Here is a 24,669-nt window from a genome sequence, read left to right as displayed (position 1 = left end):
ACTCAACACACACACACTATCCATTACACTAGGTACCTGATTGTAAAAATCCAGTGTACCATGCCAATGGCCATTAGTTGTCGAGGCATTAAGCTAAATAAAAAAAATACATACACTCGTGATTAGTGACTTGTTCAAGCCCTTTCTACTACAGCCCTTTTATAAATAAGCACTTTATACCGATAAAACTCACATAACATATAAACAATACATAAGTAAAGTAGCTTGTGAAGCGGTAAGGGTTAATTTCATTTGGGATGCTAATTAGGAGGTTATTTTCACCAGTTTTTTTTACCCAAAAAATGGGATCAACTTTATTCTGAGCGTATCTTGCTTACTTTTTATGTTAGAGCTTAAAAAAAAACAAAAATAATGCTTTTTTAAACATTTAAACAAGTTATGATGAGTTTTCCATGAAAAGTGCTGCATTTTTTGATTATTTCACGTTGAAATATTCGATTTGGAATTTGAAGAATAAGAACCTACTTTGCATTAGCTACAACTATGTTTCTACTGGGTCTACAGACGGCACACATACACTATTTTTTTCAATTTTCTTATCTTTTGAGTTATTTGTGAAAAACCGTCTAAAAACGTGTTATTTTTTGTTGAAAAATGAAGATATTCACTTGCAAATAACTCGGAATGTATTGACTTGATGAAAAAAACCTATTGAACAAAAGTTGCTTAGAATTAGTCAGTTTATCCACTTCCGGGCGTATTTTGACGGTATATTTTTCACCCCCGAGAAGGGGTGGCGTGGACTCAACCGTAGAACAAAAACACACATTGGCACAATATCACTTTTTTCTTTGACATGTTAGCTATGCTTATACCAAATTTCATGTCAATCCAAGCTCTTGTTTCAAATCCAAAGGTTCTTTAAAATCCGGAGGCTTTGCAATATTTTACCGTGAGTGAATGGACTATAAGACCCATCGGTGGGTAGAAATTGAAAAAAAAACGTACCATACCAAAATAATTACCAGCTTCTAAGCAAAATTTGCTTGCAGAATTGATTACCAAATTGAGGGAATGATTAGAACATGGAATATAAAAATGCCTTTGAAGATAACTACTTAATTGTCTTGAAGTCGGTTGTAGGTATTTTCCTGATATTTGACAGAAGACAAAGCAAAAAACTGAGTTTGATTTTAAATCATAAATTAACCATTCTCTTTTTTTTTTGTCTCAGTTAGCCCTTATTTGATTTTTTTAACATTTTAATTTTTTTTTAATTACTGCTTAAATAATTTAATATTAATTCATGTATTTGTGTGGGATGCGGGCCCCATCAAGTGCCCGGGCCCTAGGCGGCCGCCTAATGGTTAATCCGGCACTCATTGAGGATTGAGGTCCATAAAACGTACTTTATTTACATCATATTATTTATAGACAAGCTAACTGTTTAATGCACCTTTGAAAAGAATTTCAAATGCATTTTAATCACGTAAACAAAAAAAATCGAAACTAAGCCAGATGTAAGCAGACACATGCAAAAATTTCAATTACAAGTTATCAATAACCTAATGGCCACTCCACATTCAAAAATAGGCACTCTACAACCCCCCGAAAACATCTAAAAACCTCCTAAACCCCATCCACACATACAACACACATAATACAAAACCTTACCTATTTATGTCAATTGCAATAAACGACAATATCACAAAGTGACACAGAAAGAAACACTTAAACTAAATCTCCTAGCCCCAACCCACCGTCCATCGCATTGGCCTGAAGAGACTCCACCCTTTAGAGAACGTCGCTGATTGGTGGAAATATCGAGAGGTTTGGATGACCCTCAACTTGAGGGTAGCTCTTGAATACTCTTCAGTCCTCTTCATGGTTCGCGTGTCGGCTTCAAGTGCGTTAGAGTGTCCGCGTACTCGTTTTTGAGAATCTAAACTCAAAAATTGTCGTTGAGAAGTGAACATTTTTCAAAAATCATCAGACTATTCAAAACAAACATTTTTTCGTGATTATAAAGTGTTTTAAAGTAAAAAATTGATTACAAACAATTGAAAAGTGAAAAACGTAATATACCAAGACTTTTAGGACTTTCTACAATATAATTATACTTTCGTGAGTTCGATAAAACGCGTAAAGGTGGCGGAAGACAAGGAAAAAGAAAAAATGCCCCCTGCGACGTCCTCTGAAGGGTCGACGACGGCGTCACCCCCGACGTCGGTGGCGTCTACAGCTGCCGCGGCCTTCTTGGCCTGGCCGCCGCTTCTGCTGCATCCTTGGGCACCAGCGCTGCTTCCTGGGGCCTGGTGCTCGCCGGTAATTAGGTCTGCGTTTCCTGGGTTAGTATTTCTTTAAAATGTGGTTTATTTAATGAATTTACATGTAAACTATAAGACAAATATGGTATATGTAAAAATATGTCGATCGAAAGAATAAACGAATATTTTTGGTTGTTTTAATATGAGTTTGGCATCATAATGATCAACGCTATCAGTGAACGATACGTGTAAAATAAAGTAGCTCAAAAATCATGCAACCATCTTTGGATTTATTGTTTTTTTTTTAATCACCATACCATATCTCAACACTTTGCAACATAGGTACAGGATACACTACCTATTAGTGATGCTTTTTAACAAGATAATAATATAAGTAAAGTGCTCTATTCTTATTTTTCTTGTGCTGTCTTCTAACGAAGCTTGGCGATCACTTTTTTAAACGCTTCTCTGTCTTTTGCAACGTGAAATATCTGTTCAACACCGAGGTTAGTCCAATCTTTGATATTCCTCAGCCAAGATTTCTTCTTTCTTCCCAAGCCATTTTTCCTCTCTACTCTTCCTTGCACGATGACGTGTAGCAGATGAGTATTTATCGTTACGAAGTATGTGGCCCAGATACGATGATTTTCAAGTTCAAATAAAATCAAATCAAATAAAAAATACATCCACTTTCCTGATAACATTTTTAAAATTTTTGGTTCTATAATTTTTTTCTTGGTAATTGTAGGTATTTTGTTTTATCAAAAACTAGTTTCTGTTCTAAATTACCATTCCATTGTCCATCCGTACCAAGTATGAGACAAATATCGCAGAACTATTAGTAAGAATCTATTTCCAAGTAACAAAAAACAAAATAATTGTACCTAGTGATTTTTCAAATTTTTGTATTTTGAAAAAGATTTTCAAGCGCTAAGTTGAATGGTATAGGAAAATAACGATTTTTCCAAGATACTCTCTTTAGTCCTGTCGTCAGGGGGGTACAACGGCCTCCTGTATTCAGATGGACTTACCCAAGTTTTTTATGTATTTTGACCTGTAGAACACGAATTTTTTGGGTAACAGTTGATCCGGATGTCGATAAGATTGTTATAAACCAAGAAGTTGAGGAATCACATAACAGCTATTTCTCGCAAAACAAAACATTTTTTTGTATTTTTTGGGCCATTCTAACCAAAAAATGTTCCTACAAATTTTTTCGTAAGATGCATAGTTTTCGAGATAAACGCGGTTGAACTTTCAAAAAATCGAAAAATTGCAATTTTTGAACCCGAATAACTTTTGATTAAAAAATAAAATAGCAATTCTTTATACCGCATTTGAAAGTTCAAGTCAAATTATACCGGTTTTAATTATTTGTATTGCTAAGAAATTATTATTTTATTGTCCAACAAAGCTATAAACACCTAGTGCTTGATTAATGTTTTCAATGATTTCTCATTTAAAATCGAACGAGTAGGTAGAGAAGGTAAAAGTGCAAGCGGGGCTATTTCTACGTAGCATTCATTAAAACGCATGTATTAAGCACGGGAAACACTATGTGTTTATAGCGTTTTTTAACAATCAAAAAATAAATTTTTAGCAATGCAAATATTCAAAACAGATATAATTTGACTCAAACTTTTAAAGGCGGTAAGCAGAATTGCTATTTTATTTTTTATGCAAAGGTTATTTGGGTTAAAAAATTGCAATTTTTTGATTTTTTGAAAGTTCAACCGCGTTTATCTCGAAAACTATGCATCTTACGAAAAAATTTGTAGGAACATTTTTTGGTTAGAATGGCCCAAAAAATACAAAAAAATGTTTTGTTTTGCGAGAAATAGCTGTTATGTAATTCCTCAAGTTCTTTGTTTATAACAATCTTATCGACATCCGGATCAACTGTTACCCAAAAAATTCGTGTTCTACGGGCCAAAATACATAAAAAAAACTTGGGTAAGTCCATCTGAATTAAGAAGGCCGTTGTACCCCCCCTGGCGACAGGACTACTTATACAGGTATATTATAACAACTGCTTTTGATAAATTTGGCGATAAAATTATATAACAAAGAAAATATGCAAAAGATTTTAAAATACTATCTACATGGAAAAATGATATAATTTTACAGAAAAAGCACAGAAAATCCTTTAAAATGAGAGCTTGTAAAGTTATTTTTGTTAATTTGTTATTTAATTGTTGTTATGTTATGTTGTTAATGTAAATTGCTATTGCATAATAGCTTCAAAAGTCGACTTTTTGAATATGAATAACTTTTCTAAAATGCACGAAAAACTTTTTAATTTCATATTACAAAAATAGTAACACAAAAGACAGTAACACAAAATATTCAGCTATAAAAATTTCAAGAAATTTCACGTATTTTAATGATTGAAAAAAAAAACCGCTAACTGGGGTTCTAAGGGTGATAAGACATTTTTTTTAAATTCGTGTAAACATAACATTTTGAATAAAAAAAAACTAACTTCCTACATATTGATGCGTCTGAGTTTTAAATGTTTATTGGGTTAAAACCTCACTTACTTTTGGAAACCTTTCATAATTTTCAAAAAATCTATTTTTGAAGCTATATTTGGAATCATTAAGGAACAAATTAACAAAAGTAACTTTACAAACTCTTATTTTAAAGGATTTTCGATGCTTTTTCACCATTTCACACTAAAATTATATCACTATTCCATATGGTCTCCAGTCTTCACCTTTTGTATTTAAAATCAAACTGCGATATTACATTCTTTATATTGTCTATAAATAATAAATGACCTTTAATATTGTACATATTATTATGTTTTATTAGATATTATTATTACCAAATTTATCAAAAGCACTTGTCAGATACCTCCACCAATTATCAAAAGAGTGTTATGGAAAAGGCTGTTTTTGCTAGTTGCTCTGGTCTAATACAATAATTATATTTGAATTTTTAATTAAAATTATTATTTGTAAAATTTATTAAATAATTTATAAAAAATATAATGTAAATTTAAGAGCTATAAAAAGTAGGACCAGAACTATCATAATAAACAATTTTATAGAATATTTAGTCCATTCTTTCACGGTTTTTGCTCTAAATTTTAAAGAACCGCTTGGATTGACATGAAATTTGGCATACGTATAGCTTACATGTCAAAGAAAAAAGTGATATTGTGCCGATGTGTGGTTTTGCCCTGGGGGTGACTTTCACCCCCCTTTGGGAGTGAAAAATATATGTCCAAAGTAAGTCCGGAAATGGGTAAACTGACTAATTTTAAGTAACTTTTGCTCTATAGAGCTTTTTCGCCAAGTCAACACTTTTCGAGTTATTTGCGAGTGAATATGTTCATTTTTCAACAAAATAACCACATTTTTAGACGGTTTTTCGCAAATAACTCAAAAAGTAAGTATTTTGTCGAAAAAATGTTCTTAGCAAAAATATAGCATATAAAAAAGTAAAAAAAATGGTGTGCGCATTGGGTCTCAGGATCTCGTAGAACCAGAGTTATAGCCAATGAAAAATAGATTCATGTTCACCAAATTTCAAATAGAATATTTCGACGTGAAATATCCAAAAAATTAAGCACTTTTTGGGGAAAATCCATTATAATTTTTTTAAACTGTTTAAAAAAATCTTTATTTTTGTTTTTACAAAAAGATTCTAGCATTAAATTTAAGCAAGTTACGCTCAAAATAAAGTTGGTCCCTTTTAAAATCGGGGAGACCACCCCCTAATTAGCAACTTAAATGAAATTAATCGTTACCGCTCCACAAATTATTTTACTCATGTTGTGTTTATATGATCTGTAAGTTTCATCGATTCAAAGTGCTTATTTTTGAAAAAATTTGGTTTCAAAGTAAAATTTTTAAAAATTTAAATTTTGAAAAATATGCTTTTTTTCAAAATAACTTAAAAATTGTTAGAGATACCAAAAATCTCTAAAATCAAAAAAAAGAGAGATTTGCTTTTCTGAATATCATGTATAGTTTTGTTTTTCTGTTAGACAAAAATTGATTAAGATTTGGTGTTTCTAAATTTGCATACATTCGTGATCAGTGACTCGTTCAACTCCTTTTAACTACAGCCCTTTCAATAATAAGGACTTTGAACCGATGAAACAGATCATATAAAAAATATATACCTACACGAGTCAAGAAACTTGTGAAGTCGTAACGATTCAGTTCATTTAAGATACTAATTAGGGGGTGATTTTCTCGATTTTTTTACCAAAACCAAAAGGGACTAACTTTATTTTGAGAGTAACTTGTTTAATTTTGATGTTAGAAATTTTTTTTATAAAACAAAAATGAAGCTATTTTTAAACACTTTAAATATGTTGTAATGAATTTTCCCCGAAATGTGCTTAATTTTTGGTTATTTCACGTTAAAGTATTCCATTTGGAATTTGACGAATATGAACCTATTTTTCATTAGCTATAACTCTGCTTCTACTAGGTGTAGAGACGTGATATATACACCATTTTTTTTAAATTTTTTACAGGCTATATTTTTGCTAAGAATGTTTTTTCGACAAAATACTTACTATTTGAGTTATTTACGAAAAACCGTCTAAAAGCGTGGTTATTTTGTTGAAAAATGAACATATTCACTGCCAATAACTCGAAAAGTAATGACTTAGTGAAAAAACTATAGAAGAAAAGTTACTTAAAATTAGCCAGTTTATCCATCTCCTGACTTTCTTTGGACGAATATTTTTTCACCCCCAAGAGGGGTGCAAACCACCCCCAGGGCAAAAGCATATATCGGCACATTATCACTTTTTTTCTTTGACTTGTTAGCTATGTGTATGTCAAATTTCATGTCAATCCAAGCGGTTCTTTAAAATTTAGAGGTTTTGCAATATTTTACCGTTAAAGAACGGACTAATTGGCAAAACATTTTGATTTTATATTTTCTACCATAAAAGTTATAGGTACCTAACCTACTTTTCTATGACTTATTTCGGCGATTGTATTTAGGTAAGTACATTAATTTTCACCTTTTGGACTGTTTCTTTTTTGCCATTTTTTAATAAGAGATATCTCTGAGAAGAGATACATATTACATTAGATCAGAATAAGTATTTCTATTTTGCATCCTTTTATAACTATTAGATATATTTTAATATGACTTAAGTCTAAGACAGAACAAAGAAAACACACTAGTTGACGGTTTTAACGTCTATTAATAGAATCACAGCTGTAAGTCAGAGATATGGACTGAACACTAAGAAAACAAAATGTATGATAATGTATAAAAGAAGGAACAGCAACTTGGACGAATCAGGGTATTTATCAGATGCTATATTTTTCCTATACTGTTGTACGGAGTTGAGTCGTGGACTCTCACAGACGCCACCGCCAAGAAAATTGAGGCTTTCGAAATGTGGCTTTATCATCGAATCATGAAAATATCTTATACCGACCACGTTACTAATCAGGGCATTTTGTTGAGAATGCAAACAGTAAAAAGCTGTTAATCACAATAAAAACATCCAAAATCGGTCCCAAATCGGTCCAAAAAACACCTCGGTCCCATCTTGAGGAACAGCGAAACATATGGACTGCTGCAACTAATTTTACAGGAAAAGAAAACGTGGACCAGGAAGGCGAAGGATTTCCTGGCTGAAAAATCTACGTAGGCACGTGGTTCAACACAACAACCACAAATATTTTCAGAGCAGCAGTGTACCAAGTAGGTATAGATTTCCATGATACTCGCCAACATCCAGAATGGATAGACACTACAAGAAGAAGAATAAGAACCGCCAACATTATTCAAAATATTCTTAGAACTACATAGTAATACCTAGGTAGGTACTGAGCAGTGGCGGCCGGTCAGGGTCATCATCACGACCCACACATTTATAGATATAGATTTTTTAAATATTTGTATCTCTGAAATAAAAAAAATCTATCAGATAATACAGACTAAATTTTATTCATGGTTTTTAAAAGAATTTGAACAATCCGAGCGTTAAGTGATCCCTGCGCATAACAGACTTCTCAAAAAATCAATGATCCGAGCCATTTATCTGACTTTTCGGCTAGCCGTCCCTAACATCCGTAGCTTGACAATTTACACGTAAAACTCAACGACGACGTAACAAGTCGATGAGCAAGCGAGAAGCGAACATTACTTTTCTCCGTGGGCAATAGAAGATACGGCATGGCAGGTTACTCGCCAAGTACGGCACATTTAGGTCTGCCGGTCGGTGTTTCATTTGGAAGCATGCATCGGTAGAAATTGTCAAAAATAATCACGCCGTTTTACGTCGTTTAATTGATATTGTAATTTTTTTTAAGTTGTCAGGAATTATCATTTAGTGGACATGATGGATCGAAGCATTTGTTAAAAATCAAAGTAATTATAGAGAATTAATAAAATTGTTTTAGAAATACCTATTTACTTTCTGATTCGAAGTGTATTCGTAATACAGAATGAACTACATAATACATATAATGAAATAGTTAAATTTTGAATAACGTTGTTGAATCTGAGATTTAGAAAACCATTTGCTTTTCAGTAGTAATAACCCAAGGACATTGATAATTGTTCGAAAAAATTTTATAACAGATTTCGAAAGCTTGTTGCTTGGAAACAGACCGACGCCGTAGGCGGAGGTCTGTTGCCTGTAAACAACAAGCTTGAGAAAGTTGTTAAAAAATTTTTGAGCATTTATCAATGTTCGAGGGTTATTCGGATAGAAAATTTTTTGCTGGTTATGAAAAAAAAAATACAGAGCAGAAACAATTAATTTAAATGTGCAATTAACAAAGGAACAATTAGAAAAATTTAATGAAGATCCAGACATGTTAGTTTCTATAACTGATGAAGATGTATTTCCACTACGCATGCTGTTAATAATTTTATTATGATGTTCTTCGTCAATGTTTAAGTACGGTTTTATTGAGTTGGGATTGTTATGCCCCGTAATTTTTATAAGCTCTTGCTCTTGAACACCACTTTTGGCCAACCAACTGACCGCGGTCGATCTATTGGAGTGATTAGTAATTTTTTTTTCCTTGGTTTTCAAGCCAATCGCTTCGGCAGACGTTTTTGTCCAATTTTGAATCATATTTTTTCCAACGTCAAATATGAATATTTGAAATGCCAAAATCGAAATGAAACGAAATGTAGGTATCCATAGCTACATGATTGAGTGAAAACAGCCCATGGGATCTGTTTTCAGTATAATGTTGGTTTTATTGGTTGTATTCAATCAGATGACCACAAATTAATTGATTTCATTGGATTTCTAATTGAGCAAAAAATTTTCACTGAAAGTAGATGAAACTTCTGATTATCATGTCATTCATAATTATCAATTATTTTGTTCGATACGCGTTACGTGGTAATATTTATGAGAGGTTTTTAGGTTTTAGAGATGTGAGTAAAAGCAATAATGCAGAATATATTTTTGGTGTTTTAAATAACAGATTCAAATTTTTTTATACCAAAAATAAATTGGTAGGGCAAACTGGGGCAATCTTATGACGGCGTTGCTGTGATGAGTGGTGAATTGAATAGTCTCCAGGCAAAAGTTAAAACTATTGCACCACAAGCTTCATTTACTCACTATTATGCGCATATAATGAATTTAGTTTTACATGATACGTGTAAAAAAATAAAGAATATCGACTTTTCTTGCCAGTTTAGCTCACCTAAACGGATTACTGCTTTAGAACAAATTTGTTTCGAAAAAAAGCGAACAGTTTGTCAGACGCGATGAAATTTTAAACCTCGGTTAGTTTTATCTAAGCAGATTATCTCTTATAGTTTTAGTATCTGTAGCAGATTTTCGTGAACAGCTTTTGGAAGTTTTTGATTCTATTATCGAAGGCGATGATTTTGAAAGTGGCGATACCTCGATCCGTGAAGCAATCGGTTTGAGAACTTTATTAAATACTAATGACTCTTTCAATATTTTTTTAAATATTTTTAAGACAGAGTTTGCCCAAGATATTCCTTGTTGTTCAAAATCAGTCAACTGACATTATTTATTCTAAAAATAGAATACGAAAGCTGGTGCAAAATCTCAGAGATTTTCGTAATGATAGTAGTTTCCAATATATACGCAGTGACGTTTTGGATTCGCTTGATATTTCCGAACCACCCCAAAAAAGACAACGACATGATACATATTCTCGAAAAACGAGTAAGTATATCTTGAAATTTTGGATACCTACTATTATATGCAAATAGATACTCGTTTTTCGAATTTTGAAGATTTGCAAATTTTTAACCTCTTTGACGATTTAAAATTTAAAAGTTACGTTCGCCAAAGAATTTCTAAGATATTTATTATTACAAGTTAGGTACTTAAAAATTATGCTGGTCCAAATATTTTCAGAAAGTGGGATAAATTGCACAATATGTATGTATAATTCTATGTAGTAAGTACTGCAATTCATTACAACAAACTGTTTATCAATTTTCTTATTACCACCAATTTCTGCCTAAAAAAACGGGATTTACCTTGTCTCAAAAGAATCAACACGTATTGTCGAAACACCATGAAACAAGAGAGAATGTCAAGTACATCAAATAAAAAAAAAGCAAAAAACAACAAAATCTCCTATGATGAATTAAGCCTTTTAGTTTGATGGTATACCTATATGAGGAGACAAAAAAACCTTGCCGACCCTGTCTCCAAGGCCACGAGCCGCCACTGGTACTGAATTAATGAAAAAAACAGTAACAACGAAAATATCTAAATATCTACTCTATGACAAGAAAATTGATTAAATAATAAATATGACAAACCGAAATTACATTGATATAAATATGCAAATACATATTCCATTGTTGCCAAGCCGATTAGAAGACCTTTCAAATGAGATGTCCCGTGACATTGGTTTGTATTTAAAAAAATTGTCGATTACGTCATTACGCCAAAACAAACATGACGTAATGTTCAACACATATAATATATTATGCGTTAAACATTGCGTCATCTTACGTTTATATTATAGCAACTGATGGCCATTCAAAAATTAAAATTGACGAGTTTTAAGATTTTTGTTAAAAGTTGTTTTGTTTCTATAAAACTGAATTTATTCCAAACTTTTGCATCATATTGTATTGATGCAAATGTGCTGATATATTAAATTTTAGTCACCTTTTGTGTCAAAAATGACCGATAACTTAGTCACTATGAATCATGTCCGTGAGAAACAGGAAACAGTTAATACCTTCGAGTTTTTGGAAAGCATAGGAAATCATCGCCTATTGACAAATTCAACAGTGAAAAAAGACCTGTCTCAACGAGTATTGGGGTTTATGGCCCGATTCAAAATTTACAGGTGACAATCGAGCCGAATCCTTAAGAAATATGGGGTGTCACGTTTAAGCAATTCAGAAAGCCATAAACAGGTGTCCGTGGTACTTATTTTCGACAATATCCACTTGTGAGATGAAGGTGTACCAAACCTTCCGAAAAAATTGGCTTTTTGTGTTTCGCACGACTTTCAAGTGTTACAGGAAAGGATTTATTTTAAAAATATGTATAAAGGACCGAGTAAAGGATGGAAAGAGCTTGAATAGAGGGCATGCAAAATCGATTATCCATCGATAAATACCCAGAAATGGCATTTTTTAAACAAAACAATTTTTTTTTCTGAAATTTAGAATGATTTTTAGACATTTACCATATGAAAGACGACTCATTTGATGAATAAATTTGATCTAAAACTTATGTTAGTCTAACTAATGTTGGTCTATTTATGTAATAAGGTCAACTACATCCTATTCCTTAGTTGCAACAACTCTTTAATAGAGTTCTCCAAAAAATACATCAACATCTTAGACAGGGGCGGTTTCTCCATTTGTTCACTTGTGCAGTGAACACCCAATCAAATTTCATTAAAATACATATTTTTAAAAATCTCATAAATATCATTAAAATATATTTTCTTAAATCTCATAAATATCATAGTATCATTAAAATATAACTGTATTTATTAATCACATAATTTGTTTGCACAACACCGCTACGCTAGATGCACGTGGTAGGTGCAGAATTCAAATTGAACCCAGCCACTATACAGTAACCCTTTAGAATATAGAAGAACGAGAGCTCTTAAATCCGTGAACCAGGGATTCTCCTATCTTAAAACATTGACCATTTGTGCACTGCACACAGAGACCGGGGCGAAGCGTTTCGATTCACAGTTTGGCATTTTCTGCTGTGGGATTTTATTAAATACAATATTGGTAGGTAGTTTTTTTAGGATGGTGGAGCCTTATTCAGTGAAGTTTATAAAAGAAAATGCAAATAGTTTTGAAAATCGACTTCTTATAAAAAGAATGGACTAACTTGGCCGGAGATAAACTTGGTACAAGAATGTGCAATAAGAAACAAAAAGTTTAAACATTGTTTTAAAGTTGAACAATATAGAAAAACTTAGTGATTATGTGGGTGTGATAAACTACATTCTTTATTTTGTTTTCCATGTTTAGTATTTTCAAAGAATAAAACTATAATTTCAATCTCGGTTTTTGGATGCCGTTAAAATAAACGGATTTTTAAACAGTTTTGACAAAGCCATTTCATTATTCGTAACTTCTGCCTCCAACTTCACCACCGAAGAAGCGCCATCATTCAGTAGGTATCATATTCTGCACAAAACAAAAAAAGTGTGTGACATCCTGACTAATCGGGTCAAAGATAGGTTTCATTTTACAGAACATCTTTTGGCGAGGGCCAAAAATTTTTCGCCTGCGGCGCTTATTCACCGTTTGTATAATTACATTCTTTAATTGAACACCCTCCTTAAATTACCACGAGTCGCCACTGCTGATCTTAGATAATAATAAAAATAAAATAAACGAGGTTCTTGAACAACACTACCTTAACTTCTAAAACCTCTAAATCTAATGATGGTGTCAGCTGTACATTTGTTACTCCAATGTCTACTTTCCAATTTAAATTACATACCACCTAGTTCTAGTGTCTTCACAGCTGAACTGTTTGCTCCCTAAAACATGCAAACCTCTCAAATATTTCAAAATCTCTGTTTCTTACTACCGACTTGCTCAGCTCTCTTTTTACAATGCAGCACCTGTATCCCAAACATCCTTTAGAGAAGCTAATACGAATATAGTTCTTATTAATAATCGCATACTTATAAGAATATCGGCAATGAAGAGGCAGACAGAAGTGCCTGCTCATGATGCAGCAACAAGTGACAAAATCGCTGAAACCAGATACAGGACAGTGGAAAACTAGTGCTGGTACATGGTTTATTCAAACGGTTCTAACGCACCTACGTGTAGGACACACAAGGTTACCTACACACTCATAGGTACTTTAGGGCAGTGAACGCCCCTTGTGCGACCTAATGTGCTACGTCTCTTACCGGAACCCATTTGTTAATTGAGTGTCCAAAATACCAAGTAGAACATTCAATAAATAATCTACCAAACACTCTATCAGCTCTATTAGGAGAAATCTGCCCAGTAAAAGATTTAAATTACCTAAGGTCAATCAATATTTTTTACTAAATCTAAACTAATGGTTTTTGTTTACTGAATATCGCTGTTAATAACCTGTTGGTAGATGCGGTAACTTTGCTTTTATAAGAAAATCTATATTTTATTTTAATAAGCCTACTTGTTACATAGAAAATGTGAGCCTTATAGCTCTCACTGCTCTCACCATATTTTTTGTGTATTTTCTAATTGGTTATTTCATAGCAGCATATCAAATTTTGATTCATGTTTGCTGTCGAACAAACTCACTAATTTTATTTTTCTATCTTCTTCTTCTTCTTCTTCTTCTTCTTCTTATGCAATCCACTAATGGATGTTCGCGATCACGTTTGATTTTGACCATTTTTCTCTATCCCTTGCAGTATGTATTAGGTCTCACTCCTATGTTTCTTAGCCCTGTCCATTGTTTGACATTACGGAGCCATGCCATTTTCTTCCTGCCCACTCCGCTTCTTCCTTCGATTTTTCCTTTAATTAAGGTTTGCAGAAACTGGTATCTTTCGTTTCCAATTAGGTGACCCTGGTATGCCGTTTTTCTCTGTTTAATTGTGCATAGCAGTTGTCGTTCTTTACCAATTCTTCTCAGGATTTCTTCATTTGTTATTCGTGCGGTCCAGGAAATTTTAAGGGTTCGTCGATCAATCCACATCTCAAATGCCTCTAGCTTATTCATTGTGTTTATTTTTAAAGTCCATCCTTCCATGCCATTAGGAGCACCGACCATATATAGCATTTCGTGAATCTTATTCTTAGGTTCAGGTCAAAGTCAGAGTTCGTAAAGACGTTTCTAAATTTCATGAATGCACTTCTGGCCCTTTCTATCCGACATTTAATTTCCATATCCGACATCCAGTCTTCACATAGCCAGGTTCCCATTTAGGTACTTAAAATTTCTTACGCGCTCTACATACATCTTGATCGTTATATGCTAGTCTTGCATGTTGATGTTGACATAATTGACGGCTGATTATAAGGAACTTCTAGCCCAGTAAATGAACGGGAAATTCGGCGATACCGTGTAATTTTCAGGGGCAACTCCGAATTGCATGAAAATTTGGATTTAGGTTCTACTTACCCTCCACTTCAAAGTTGAAATTGTGCCGTTGGTTGCTTTTACTTGGGGGGTAACAGTCACCCCTTCTCGGGGGTGAAAAAACATACGTTCAAGATAGGACCGGAAATGGATAAATTGGCTGATTTTAAGCAACTTTTGTTCTATAGAGTTTTTTACGTAAGTCAATACTTTTCGAGTTATTTGCCATTGAAAATGTTGATTTTTCGACAAAAAAACTACGTTTTCAGACGGTTTTTCGCAAATAACTCAAAAAGTAATGGTAGGGGAGCCCAAGCGGGGATTTTTGCAGTTACTCGAGCGCGTCAGATTATCATATGGGGAGAAACCTGGTACACTGCAGATGTACCTCTACCATATATTGGGTCCTAACACAGGGGAGTTCGTTAAGGGGGGCCCGAAAGAAAAAATCTATCCTTAAAAAAACTCGAAATTGTCAGATTAAGATAAGGTAAGTTAAGTACATGCAAAAGAGTGTATATTTCAAAAATCTGGCGATTTGAGCCGGGCGTAAGGAAATGGGTGAGTCCCAAAATTTCACAAGAAAAAAGCGAATATTTCGCGAAATTAATGACAGATCGAAAAACTAAAAAATATGTGCTCAATATTTTTTAAAAATCTATCGAATCTACCCAAACACGACTTCCCACGGAGAGGGGTGGGGGGCAAATTTAATATTTTAAATACGAATCCCGCGATATTTCGCGAAATGAACATCAGATCGAAAAACTGTAAAATACACTTATTTAATATTTTTGAAAAATCTATCGGATGGCATCAAACACAACCCCCCACGGGAGTGGGGTGGGGGTTACTTTAAAATCTTAAATAGGAGCCCCCATTTTTTCTTGCAGATTTGGATTCCTTACGTAAAAATAAGTAACTTTTATTCAAAACATTTTTTCGAATTATGGATAGATGGCGTTATAGTCGGAAAAAACGATTGTTGGAAATGAAAAATTAAATTAAAAAATGGCAAGCGCCCCCTAAAATGGAAAACTTTACTTAACTTTTTTTTGTTTTAGGACCTACTCTTCACAACCCAATAGGTCCCCAAAGCGCTCGAGTGACTGCACATTTAGCATACTTTGCTCCCCTACCATAAATATTTTATCGAAAAAAATATCCTTAGTAAAAGTGTAGCTTATAAAAACCCCAAAAAAATGGTGTATCAGTAAAGTCTATCAATCAAATAAAAACAAAGTTGTAGCTCATGAAAAATACGTTCTTATTCGTCTAATTCCAAATCGAATATTTCAAGGTAAAATCACCGAAAAATTAAGCACTTTTCGGGAAAAACCCATTTAAACTTTTTAAGTGTTTATAAAAAGCTTTGTTTTAATTGTTATCAAAAGTTTTAGCATTAAAAATAAGCGAGTTACGCTCAAAATAAAGTTGGCCCTCTTTTTTTTGTAAAAAATCATGAAAATCTGGCCGTGTTTAGCTCCCCAAATGAAATTAATCGCTACCGCTTTACAAACAATTTACTTACCTATCTATTTTTTATATGATCTGTCAGTCTCACCGGTTTAAAGTGTTTATTTTTGAAAGGGTTATAATTGAGAAACCTTGAATGGGTCACTGGTCACTAATCACAAGTGTATGCAAATTTTGAACAGCCATATCCTAACCAATTTTTGTCTTACGGAGAAACAAAATGAAACTAGCATATTTATAATAGCAAAACCTACATTTTTTTACTCTTCGAGATTTTTCTTATCACTAATACTTTTTAAGTTATTCTGAAAAAAGTGAAATTTTTCAAAAATTTTTAGAAAATTTGTTTTTAATATAAAACCAAATGTTTTCAAAAACAAGCACTTCAAACCAATCAAACTTACACATCATATAAACAATACACATACAGTTAAAATAGATGGTAAAGCCAAACGATTAATTTCATTTGGGGTGCTAAATAGAGGGAGGCTTTCACGATTTTTTTAACCAAAAAAAAAGGGGCCAACTTTTTTTTTTCAGTGTAACTCATTTATTTTTGATGCTGTAAACTTTTGTAAAAAACAAATAATAAGCTTTTTTCTATACTTTAAAAATGTTAAGGTTTTCCCGAAAAACGCTTCTTTCTTTGGTGATTTCGCGTTGAATTATTCGATTTGGAATTAGACGAATAATAACGTATTTTTCATGAGCTATAACTTTGCTTCTACTCAATTTGTAGACTTTACTGGTACACGATTTTTTTCGTTTTTTTATAGGATACACTTTTGCTAAAAATATTTTTTTCGATAAAATATTTACTTTTTGAGTTATTTGGGAAAAACGGTCTGAAAACCTAGTTTTATTGTCGAAAAATCAACATTTTAAATCGCGAATAACTCGAAAAGTATTGACTTACGTAAAAAACTTTATAGAACAAAAGGTGCTTAAAGTAAGTCGATTTATCCATTTCCGGCCTTATTTTAAACACGTGTTTTTCACCCCCCGAGAAGGGGTAAATGTCACCCCCCAAGTAAAAGAAACCAACGGCACAAATTCAACTTTGAAATGGAGGGTAAGTAGAACCTAAATCCAAATTTTCATGCAATTCGGAGTTGCCCCTGGAAATTACACTCCAAAACGGTCATTTATTGGGCTATTCGTCTTTTTTATGTTGATGCTAAGTCCCATGTTCTCGCTATGATCTCCAATTTTATTAAGAAGGTTTTGGAGGTCTTCTATATTGTCTGCTATTAAGGTCGAGTCATTCGCATATCGTATATTATTGACCCAGCCAGGTACCATTTACTTTGATGCCGCTTTCGCATTCCCCAAGAGCTTTCTGGAAGATACTTTCTGAATATAGATAAATTTAACAGTAGTGGGGAGAGAATGCATCCCTGTCTTACACCTCTGAGAATTTTTTGAGCTTGCGTTGTGTCATTATCCACCTTGACGACAGCTGTTTGATTCCAGTAAAGAGCTTGTATGCAACGAATGCCTTATTTGATCTATGTCAAGTTGTTTTAGTATATGTTTGAGTTTATGATGTTGTACTCGATCGAAGGCTTTTTCATAATCTATATATTCTTCTCTATTTGCTTATCTATTTCCCAATATCCTTTTCTGATAACCCCCTCTGAGGCTCAGTGGTAAGAGCGCCTACCTTTGGATCGAAAGGTCCGAATGGTCGTGAGTTCGAATCTCACCAGGGTCAGAAATTTTTCGTTTATTATAAATTAATAAATGAAAATAGTTTCTGTTCTTGTGGGATCATTACTCACCGGAGGGACCGCAGACGTTCGGATACAATTAGCATCTCTTTGCAAAGTAACAAGACACTTACTCAACACACACACTACACATTACTCCCCTGAGTTAGTGATAAGTTATAGTCTAAAAAATCATTGACTGGCCAGTTGGTTGTAAAAACCAGTGCCAATAAAACACAAAACACACACTTTTTTGATATTATTTAAACAATTTTCCTACTAAAAAATCACTTTGCTTAAAGAAACTGAACACATTCAGTTCCATGACCTCGCGGAAATCATCATTCTAAAGACTAGGAGATAGTGCTGAATAGGGTTCAAAGATACCTCAAAAGTTACTTTTATGGTAGATATATGGAGTAAAATTTCTTTTGTAGATATATCAGAATTTTTATGTCAGAAATCTTCTTCGTGGGGTTTGGTGATATATTTAATCTGAACTCTCTGTTCCACAGATGATATTACAACAGAGGAATTAAATCCCATCCAATCTGACCATCATATTTGTTTGTACATTATAATTGTGAGCAGAATATTGCAGTTTCTTGACTAGTAAATTTTTGTTTCAGATTATTGGATACCATGAAAATGACCGGAACAACCATAGCCAACCAAAGACAACCTGCCAGTTTTGCAATTAGTGATATTTTAGAATTAGATAGACAAAATAGTGAAGAAATAGATCCAATAACCACAGATATGTCAGTTTACCCCACACACCACGACCTTTCCTATTCAACTAGACATCAGTGGCTTCAAGTACCTGAACCTGGTGAGTGAGATATTTGCGGCATCAATGTATTATTTCTTTAAAAAACGAATATAATCCTTTATAAAAGGTATAGGTATATTTAAAAATCCCTAAAAAGGGGTACATCACATAACCAGTTTTCGATTGGTTGACCAATCATCATCAGTGCTTACGTGATCTAACATGCTAACTACCAAAATACAATACAGTGAAACCTCGATAACTCGGATTAATCGGGACCGCGGCCGATCCGGGTTATCGAAAATCCGGGTTAGCCGGAGAGCATGGTAAATTTAATAAAATACGGTATACTTATAGATAAAGTCCGTTATAATTAAAATAACATGAAATATATATGCACAGTACACATCTAACTTACCTATAGTTGTATAGAGTATAGTAGGTATAGACTTATAGAGTATACAGTATAGATAGAGTTATTGTTCATTTCTAGGTAAAAAAACTCAGTCAATTTCGGTTGTGCCAATCGGAACGATGTTATGTTATTTAAGAACAGTGGCTCTTTCATTGTTTAAAAGACCATTGAAAGAATTTTGTTGACAGTTGGAAATAAATAAAAGAATAACAGGTGCCTGTTGTTTGCGATAGCCCGAGATAATGAACGTCGCTCTGCCGCCGCAGCCGTGTGCCACGAGTCATTTTTACTATCGTATAGTTCAAATTACACAAATACCCATTATCTCTCAAATATTATATTCTGGTCAAAGCGAAGTTTTATCAATGAAACTCGATATTTTTAAGACATTCGAGAAGAGGCTACAGATAAAATGTTTTAACATAATACATACCTACATTTTTAGTATTGAAATGTTTGTCTTATGAAAATCGGTCCGGGTTAGCCGGCCTTCCGGGTTATCGAGGGCCGACTTATCGAGGTTCCACTGTATTATAAAAATATGTGGGTAAAAACTCTTTAAAAGTAATCCGTCAAGGAAACATAGATGAAATATGCGAATTTTTGCTTTTTAGTTGATTTCTTTTATATTTTTAATTTTAGTCATTCGTAACTAAAGAAAAGCTTATCTTAAAATTTTTTTTCATATTTTTTTATTTTTTACTTTTTAGTCTTACACTTTTCAAGCATTAAAATATATCGTCATCTTTATTAAAATATATTTTATGTATAAAACATATGATGTACAAACATGAAAAGTGTTCTAAATCGGCAAAAAATTTATTTGAAACTTTATTGTTTATTTATGAAGCATAACGTAAACAATTGCCGTAAAAAGTGAAATTATGTATAGTTCATATTTTTAGCTACAATCTATAAAAGTTTCAAGTTTCTTCATTGTAAAAACAAAAGAATTTAAGCATTTTCCATTAAAATCGTTTTTTTTTATTTAAACAATAATTAATAAACATAAAATTTGTTATTGATTATTCGTGTATTATTCCCGAGGATGCATATTATGTCTGCAAATTTTCATTCATTTGCATTGAAGAAAAGGCAGTCAAATTAACGTTTAAAGATTTGACCCAAACGATTGAACTAAAGAAAAGCGTTTAAAAAAAAATTATAGATACATGGAGTGTTCCGAGGATGAAGATCGATAATATAGTCCATACTAGTAAATGAAATACATATTACAAAGCCATGGAAAAGATACTCCGGAAATTATTTATTTTCTAATCACTATAAAAAATTCCAAAATAAAGCGTCTTTATAAAAAATACACTATATTCTTTAGCTCCATTCCTTTATATTTTCTATTTTTGTTATCCTGCTTTTGTTTTGTTAGGTATCTTCATTCTTTTGATATCTTTTCTGAACTGATGTTTCCACCTACACTGTGGTCTCCCTCTAGGTCTTATATTTGTAGGTTTTCACTTTTTCCATATTTTCTATATTAATTTATCTTCTTCTCGTCTTAGTACATGCCCGAGCCATTTAAATCTTTGAACCTGATATCTCTGACTATATGTATATCTGTTCCATTTATCTGATTATTCATCTCGTTGTATGATAATCATCTAAACTCTCAGTCTTCTGTTCTTTGGTTCAAGAATTCTTCTAAGGATTTTCCTTTCTGCTATTCTTTTTCTTTTCTTCGTATCTATTATCTATTAGTCAGGCACATTGTCTCTGTGTAGGTTATGACAGGTCTGATTGCTGTTTTAGATATTTTCATTTTGGTGTTTTTGCTGTTACGTCTGTCTTTTTATAGTTTTTGGTATTTTCAATATGCTCTTTTGCCCGCTTTTTCTCTTTCAGTTATTTCTGCGCTACTGTCGTTGAGTTATTTGTTGTTAAACATAGAAACAAATCTTACTACTATTAATTATAATATACATTGTTCAATCTTTATCTTATGTACCTATGTTACAATTTTTCTTTGAGATTAACATAAACTTCGTCTTTTTTGTGAAAAGGGGGAAAACGAAAACACTGAATATGTAACTTTGTTTCTCATTTTACTGAAAATGCTTCCAGATAGACATTCATCGTTCTTCCCCTGACCCTTCAATTCTTAATATCCGTCATCAAACTCAATAATTCACTCGCAAATTAGTGCTGCACTAAATGATATATACCAGAAATTAGCAACAGCCCTTCCTTGATCACCTCGAACCCATCAGTCATCGCAACAATAGCAATCACATCGAATTTTCAAAAGGATCTCAGTCACTGATACAGTTACAGAGATTTTAACGGCACGAGGGATGCATTTCGGTTGTCTCCCCTTTCTTGGTAATTATGTAACCATTAGTAGGCCAAATATATGGCGAGAAGGGACCGGTAGACCGAATTCACCATTCGTAGTTCATTTGACACAAAAGAGAACAAGTCACGCCTTCGGAAAGCAGATGTTTGTTCTGCAGGCAGATGCGAATCTTGGGGTTTGTCACCATTTTGGCCGATTTGTCATTTGAGATGAAACAAAGATCGCTAGGGCAGGTATATTGAGATCGAATTGAGGAAAACTGAATAAGATGGTGATCCGTTATTATAGGTTCTTTTATAAATCTGGATTAGTGACATAAATGAGAAGATATTGGCAAAAAATAGGCCCGTTTAATAAAAGAAATATGCAGCATTAAGAATTTTTTTTAACAGTATGAAATCGAAAAAAAGAATGTGTGTGTGTCCTTTGTACGCACGTAAGAAGTTATACTTATATTATTATGATTTCAACGAAATTAATATACTTGACAGGTTATTTGTATTTTATTTAAATATTAAACTAACTTTCTTTAACTACCACTTTTAAAAATTTTTTATTAAAACGATACCAAAAATATAAAGAAAAAGAATATGGAATCGTCCGGGATTTGAACCCGGGACCTCTTGATCTCCGGTCACACGCTCTACCACTGAGCTATATACCTTTTGCTTTGACAGGTTACAAGATTTCTCATACATACTGACAAATTTAATAGACCAAGTGAAGTATACAAAAATACTTTAAATATATGTACTTACTATTATTATAAAATATCTTATTCCCGAGGAAGACAAATCCGAAGACACAAAAATTATAATAAATAATACATTTACTAAGAACACTAAAATATCCTTTTATATGATATAATATGACTTATTTGCGCTGACAGCGCTGATACATACAATATCTTGAAATATTAGCAACGAAATACATACTGTCTGTGTGCGCATTATAAAATTTCACTCTCAATCGTAAAGAAGTATAACTTCAATAACAAAAAACCTTTACACAGTCAATATTATTGACGAATAAATGATAAACTAGCTGAAAATGCGAGCATTATCATAACGAAAACTACTTTGCTTGTATACGTATTTAAATTCATAATATAGAAAATTGCTATTACGAAAAGCTGTTTAGAATTAAAAGTTATGTTTTAATGTGCAAGTATAACTTAAATGTTGTGAACTATAAAGATACTTTACTCGAAATTGCATCATAAATCTTAGACCAAGAAGAGATTTTTATGAAGAATAACTTTTCTTCGTCAAATTAAAAATACAAGAGTTATAAATGAAAATGATGTTGGTATCCATAATTTGAGAAAATTCGTCAAATATTTTTTTCCATTAGAAAGATGTAATTTCATATATCAGAACATAGTTTTTTATTCCAACCACATTTTAAATAAGAATTTTCCAATATTGTAAAACAAATAATACATACATGATAAAGATACTTTTTACTGATGAACTTTACTTGGATCTACAGACCGAGCGAGTCTCGTAAATTCCACGGCTTTGCGCCACGCTTCACGCAACCGTATTTGCGTACTTGTGTTTCGAGTTGTGTGGTCGTGCGCTGGTCGAGTGGAGTTATAATTTACCAAATTTAAATATAATCGTTTCTACTGATTCATTATTAATATAGTATAATATGTATTGTTGCTTTCAAAATATACTCAAATTGTATTTTTATACATTTATTACACATATTATTTTATATAATAATTAAATTCACTATAAAATGTCATTTATATTGTATTAATAGCTAAATAATTTAAAATTTAGTTTGACATTCACGAAGTGTCAAACTCAAATGTAAATAATAACATTTGCTTTGCTTAACAAATTCAGATTAAAAAAGTAGCCTACTTCCTAATCAAAGATTTCAGCTGACGTTTAGTGCGTGGTAGGAAATAACCGGATTGTGACGTCACATTTTAGATTTTGAGGTCGATTATCTCGAAGACGGTTATAGATATCGAAATGCCGTTTTCAGATTTGCATTCAGAAGACAAAACTACATAAGAATCCATCGATACATCCGCTCTAAGTATTGCAGGAGCGGCAACGCAATAACACACAGACTTTTGCAAATTTATAAACGAAAATTTTTCGTTGAAAAAACGGTAGCGCTCACACTATTCAATAATATTGATTAATAAAGATAAAAATACTAGTCAACCCTTTTTAAGAATGGATGAACACCTGTTTCAACACCTTAGTAGTTGCACTCGTTTAACCACTTAATAAAGCGGGATACAGTAAATTATAAGGAAATAATTTATAAAAGTTATTTTTGTTTATTCCCTAAATTAATATTTATCGTTTTTTTGGATAATTTTCGAAGCTCAATTATTTATATGCAATTTGTTTAATTAGTAAAAATATAGGCGTAGCTTAATAGGGTCGTTCCATTACAAGGGTCAAAAAACACAATATTCAAACAAACAACCTCTAGCAGCGTATGTAGAACGGCATTTCATTATTTTGCGCAAATCCTTCAGGAATTTTAAGATTGCGATCGGTACACAGCACACTATATATACAGCTATAAGCACAGGTAGGCCGCATCCTCGGAGTAGACCGCATACTATAGTAGCACCAGTTATTCTTATTATGCAATTTACACTAACTAAATTAATTTAAATTTTAGAACAACTGACGTTTTATTGCTCGATATCTCGTATACCTTTCACACAGTCAATAATGCTGACGGTGCATCAATATATTGATGGGACTTCAATAAAAATCAAACCGATTTGGTTTTCTTCAATATTACTGACATGAATATTATCGTTTCAATATACCTACTCCTCACACGTTCAATATATTGATGAATATCGATATTGCTTCAATAATATTGACCATGTAAAGGTCGCCTAAAAGTAGAAAGGAAGACGGAGCTATCAGATCAAAAAGAAGAATATCTTCACAGCTTCCGGAACATCTGGGACCAAATGAAATTAACAACGAACTGATCGTAAACGGTGGAGAGGAACTGCAAAAACGGATTACAAACTAATGGTTAAACTTTGGAAGGACGAAAGCCATGCCTGTAAGAATGAAAAAACGGATCCATCTTCTTATAAATATAGGGCCGGCGATAACGGGCCTGTAAGGGATGCAGTGCAGGCAGACGCCCCTGTTTAGGGGGCGCCAACGGCCAAAATGAGCTTTTTTTCTGCTGATGCTATACAAAATACTAATTTAAAAGAAACCAAAGGGCGCCTATGCCA

At 32.8% G+C, this 24,669-nt stretch overlaps 1 protein-coding gene across 1 annotated transcript in view; it reads left to right on the top strand.

The window, feature by feature from the left end:
• The window catches only part of LOC114324841 (homeobox protein Nkx-2.2a), an 87,953-nt gene that overhangs the window by 39,108 nt on the left and 24,176 nt on the right, over positions 1-24,669 (top strand). The window contains exon 2 of the mRNA XM_028272720.2: positions 18,560-18,762. Coding sequence (XP_028128521.1) covers positions 18,560-18,762 — 203 coding nt within the window. The remainder of the gene's footprint in view (positions 1-18,559; positions 18,763-24,669) is intronic.

The sequence above is a fragment of the Diabrotica virgifera genome, chromosome 5 (genome assembly GCF_917563875.1).
Source record: "Diabrotica virgifera virgifera chromosome 5, PGI_DIABVI_V3a".
NCBI lineage: Eukaryota > Metazoa > Arthropoda > Insecta > Coleoptera > Chrysomelidae > Diabrotica > Diabrotica virgifera.
This window is presented reverse-complemented; position numbering and strand designations above follow the sequence as displayed.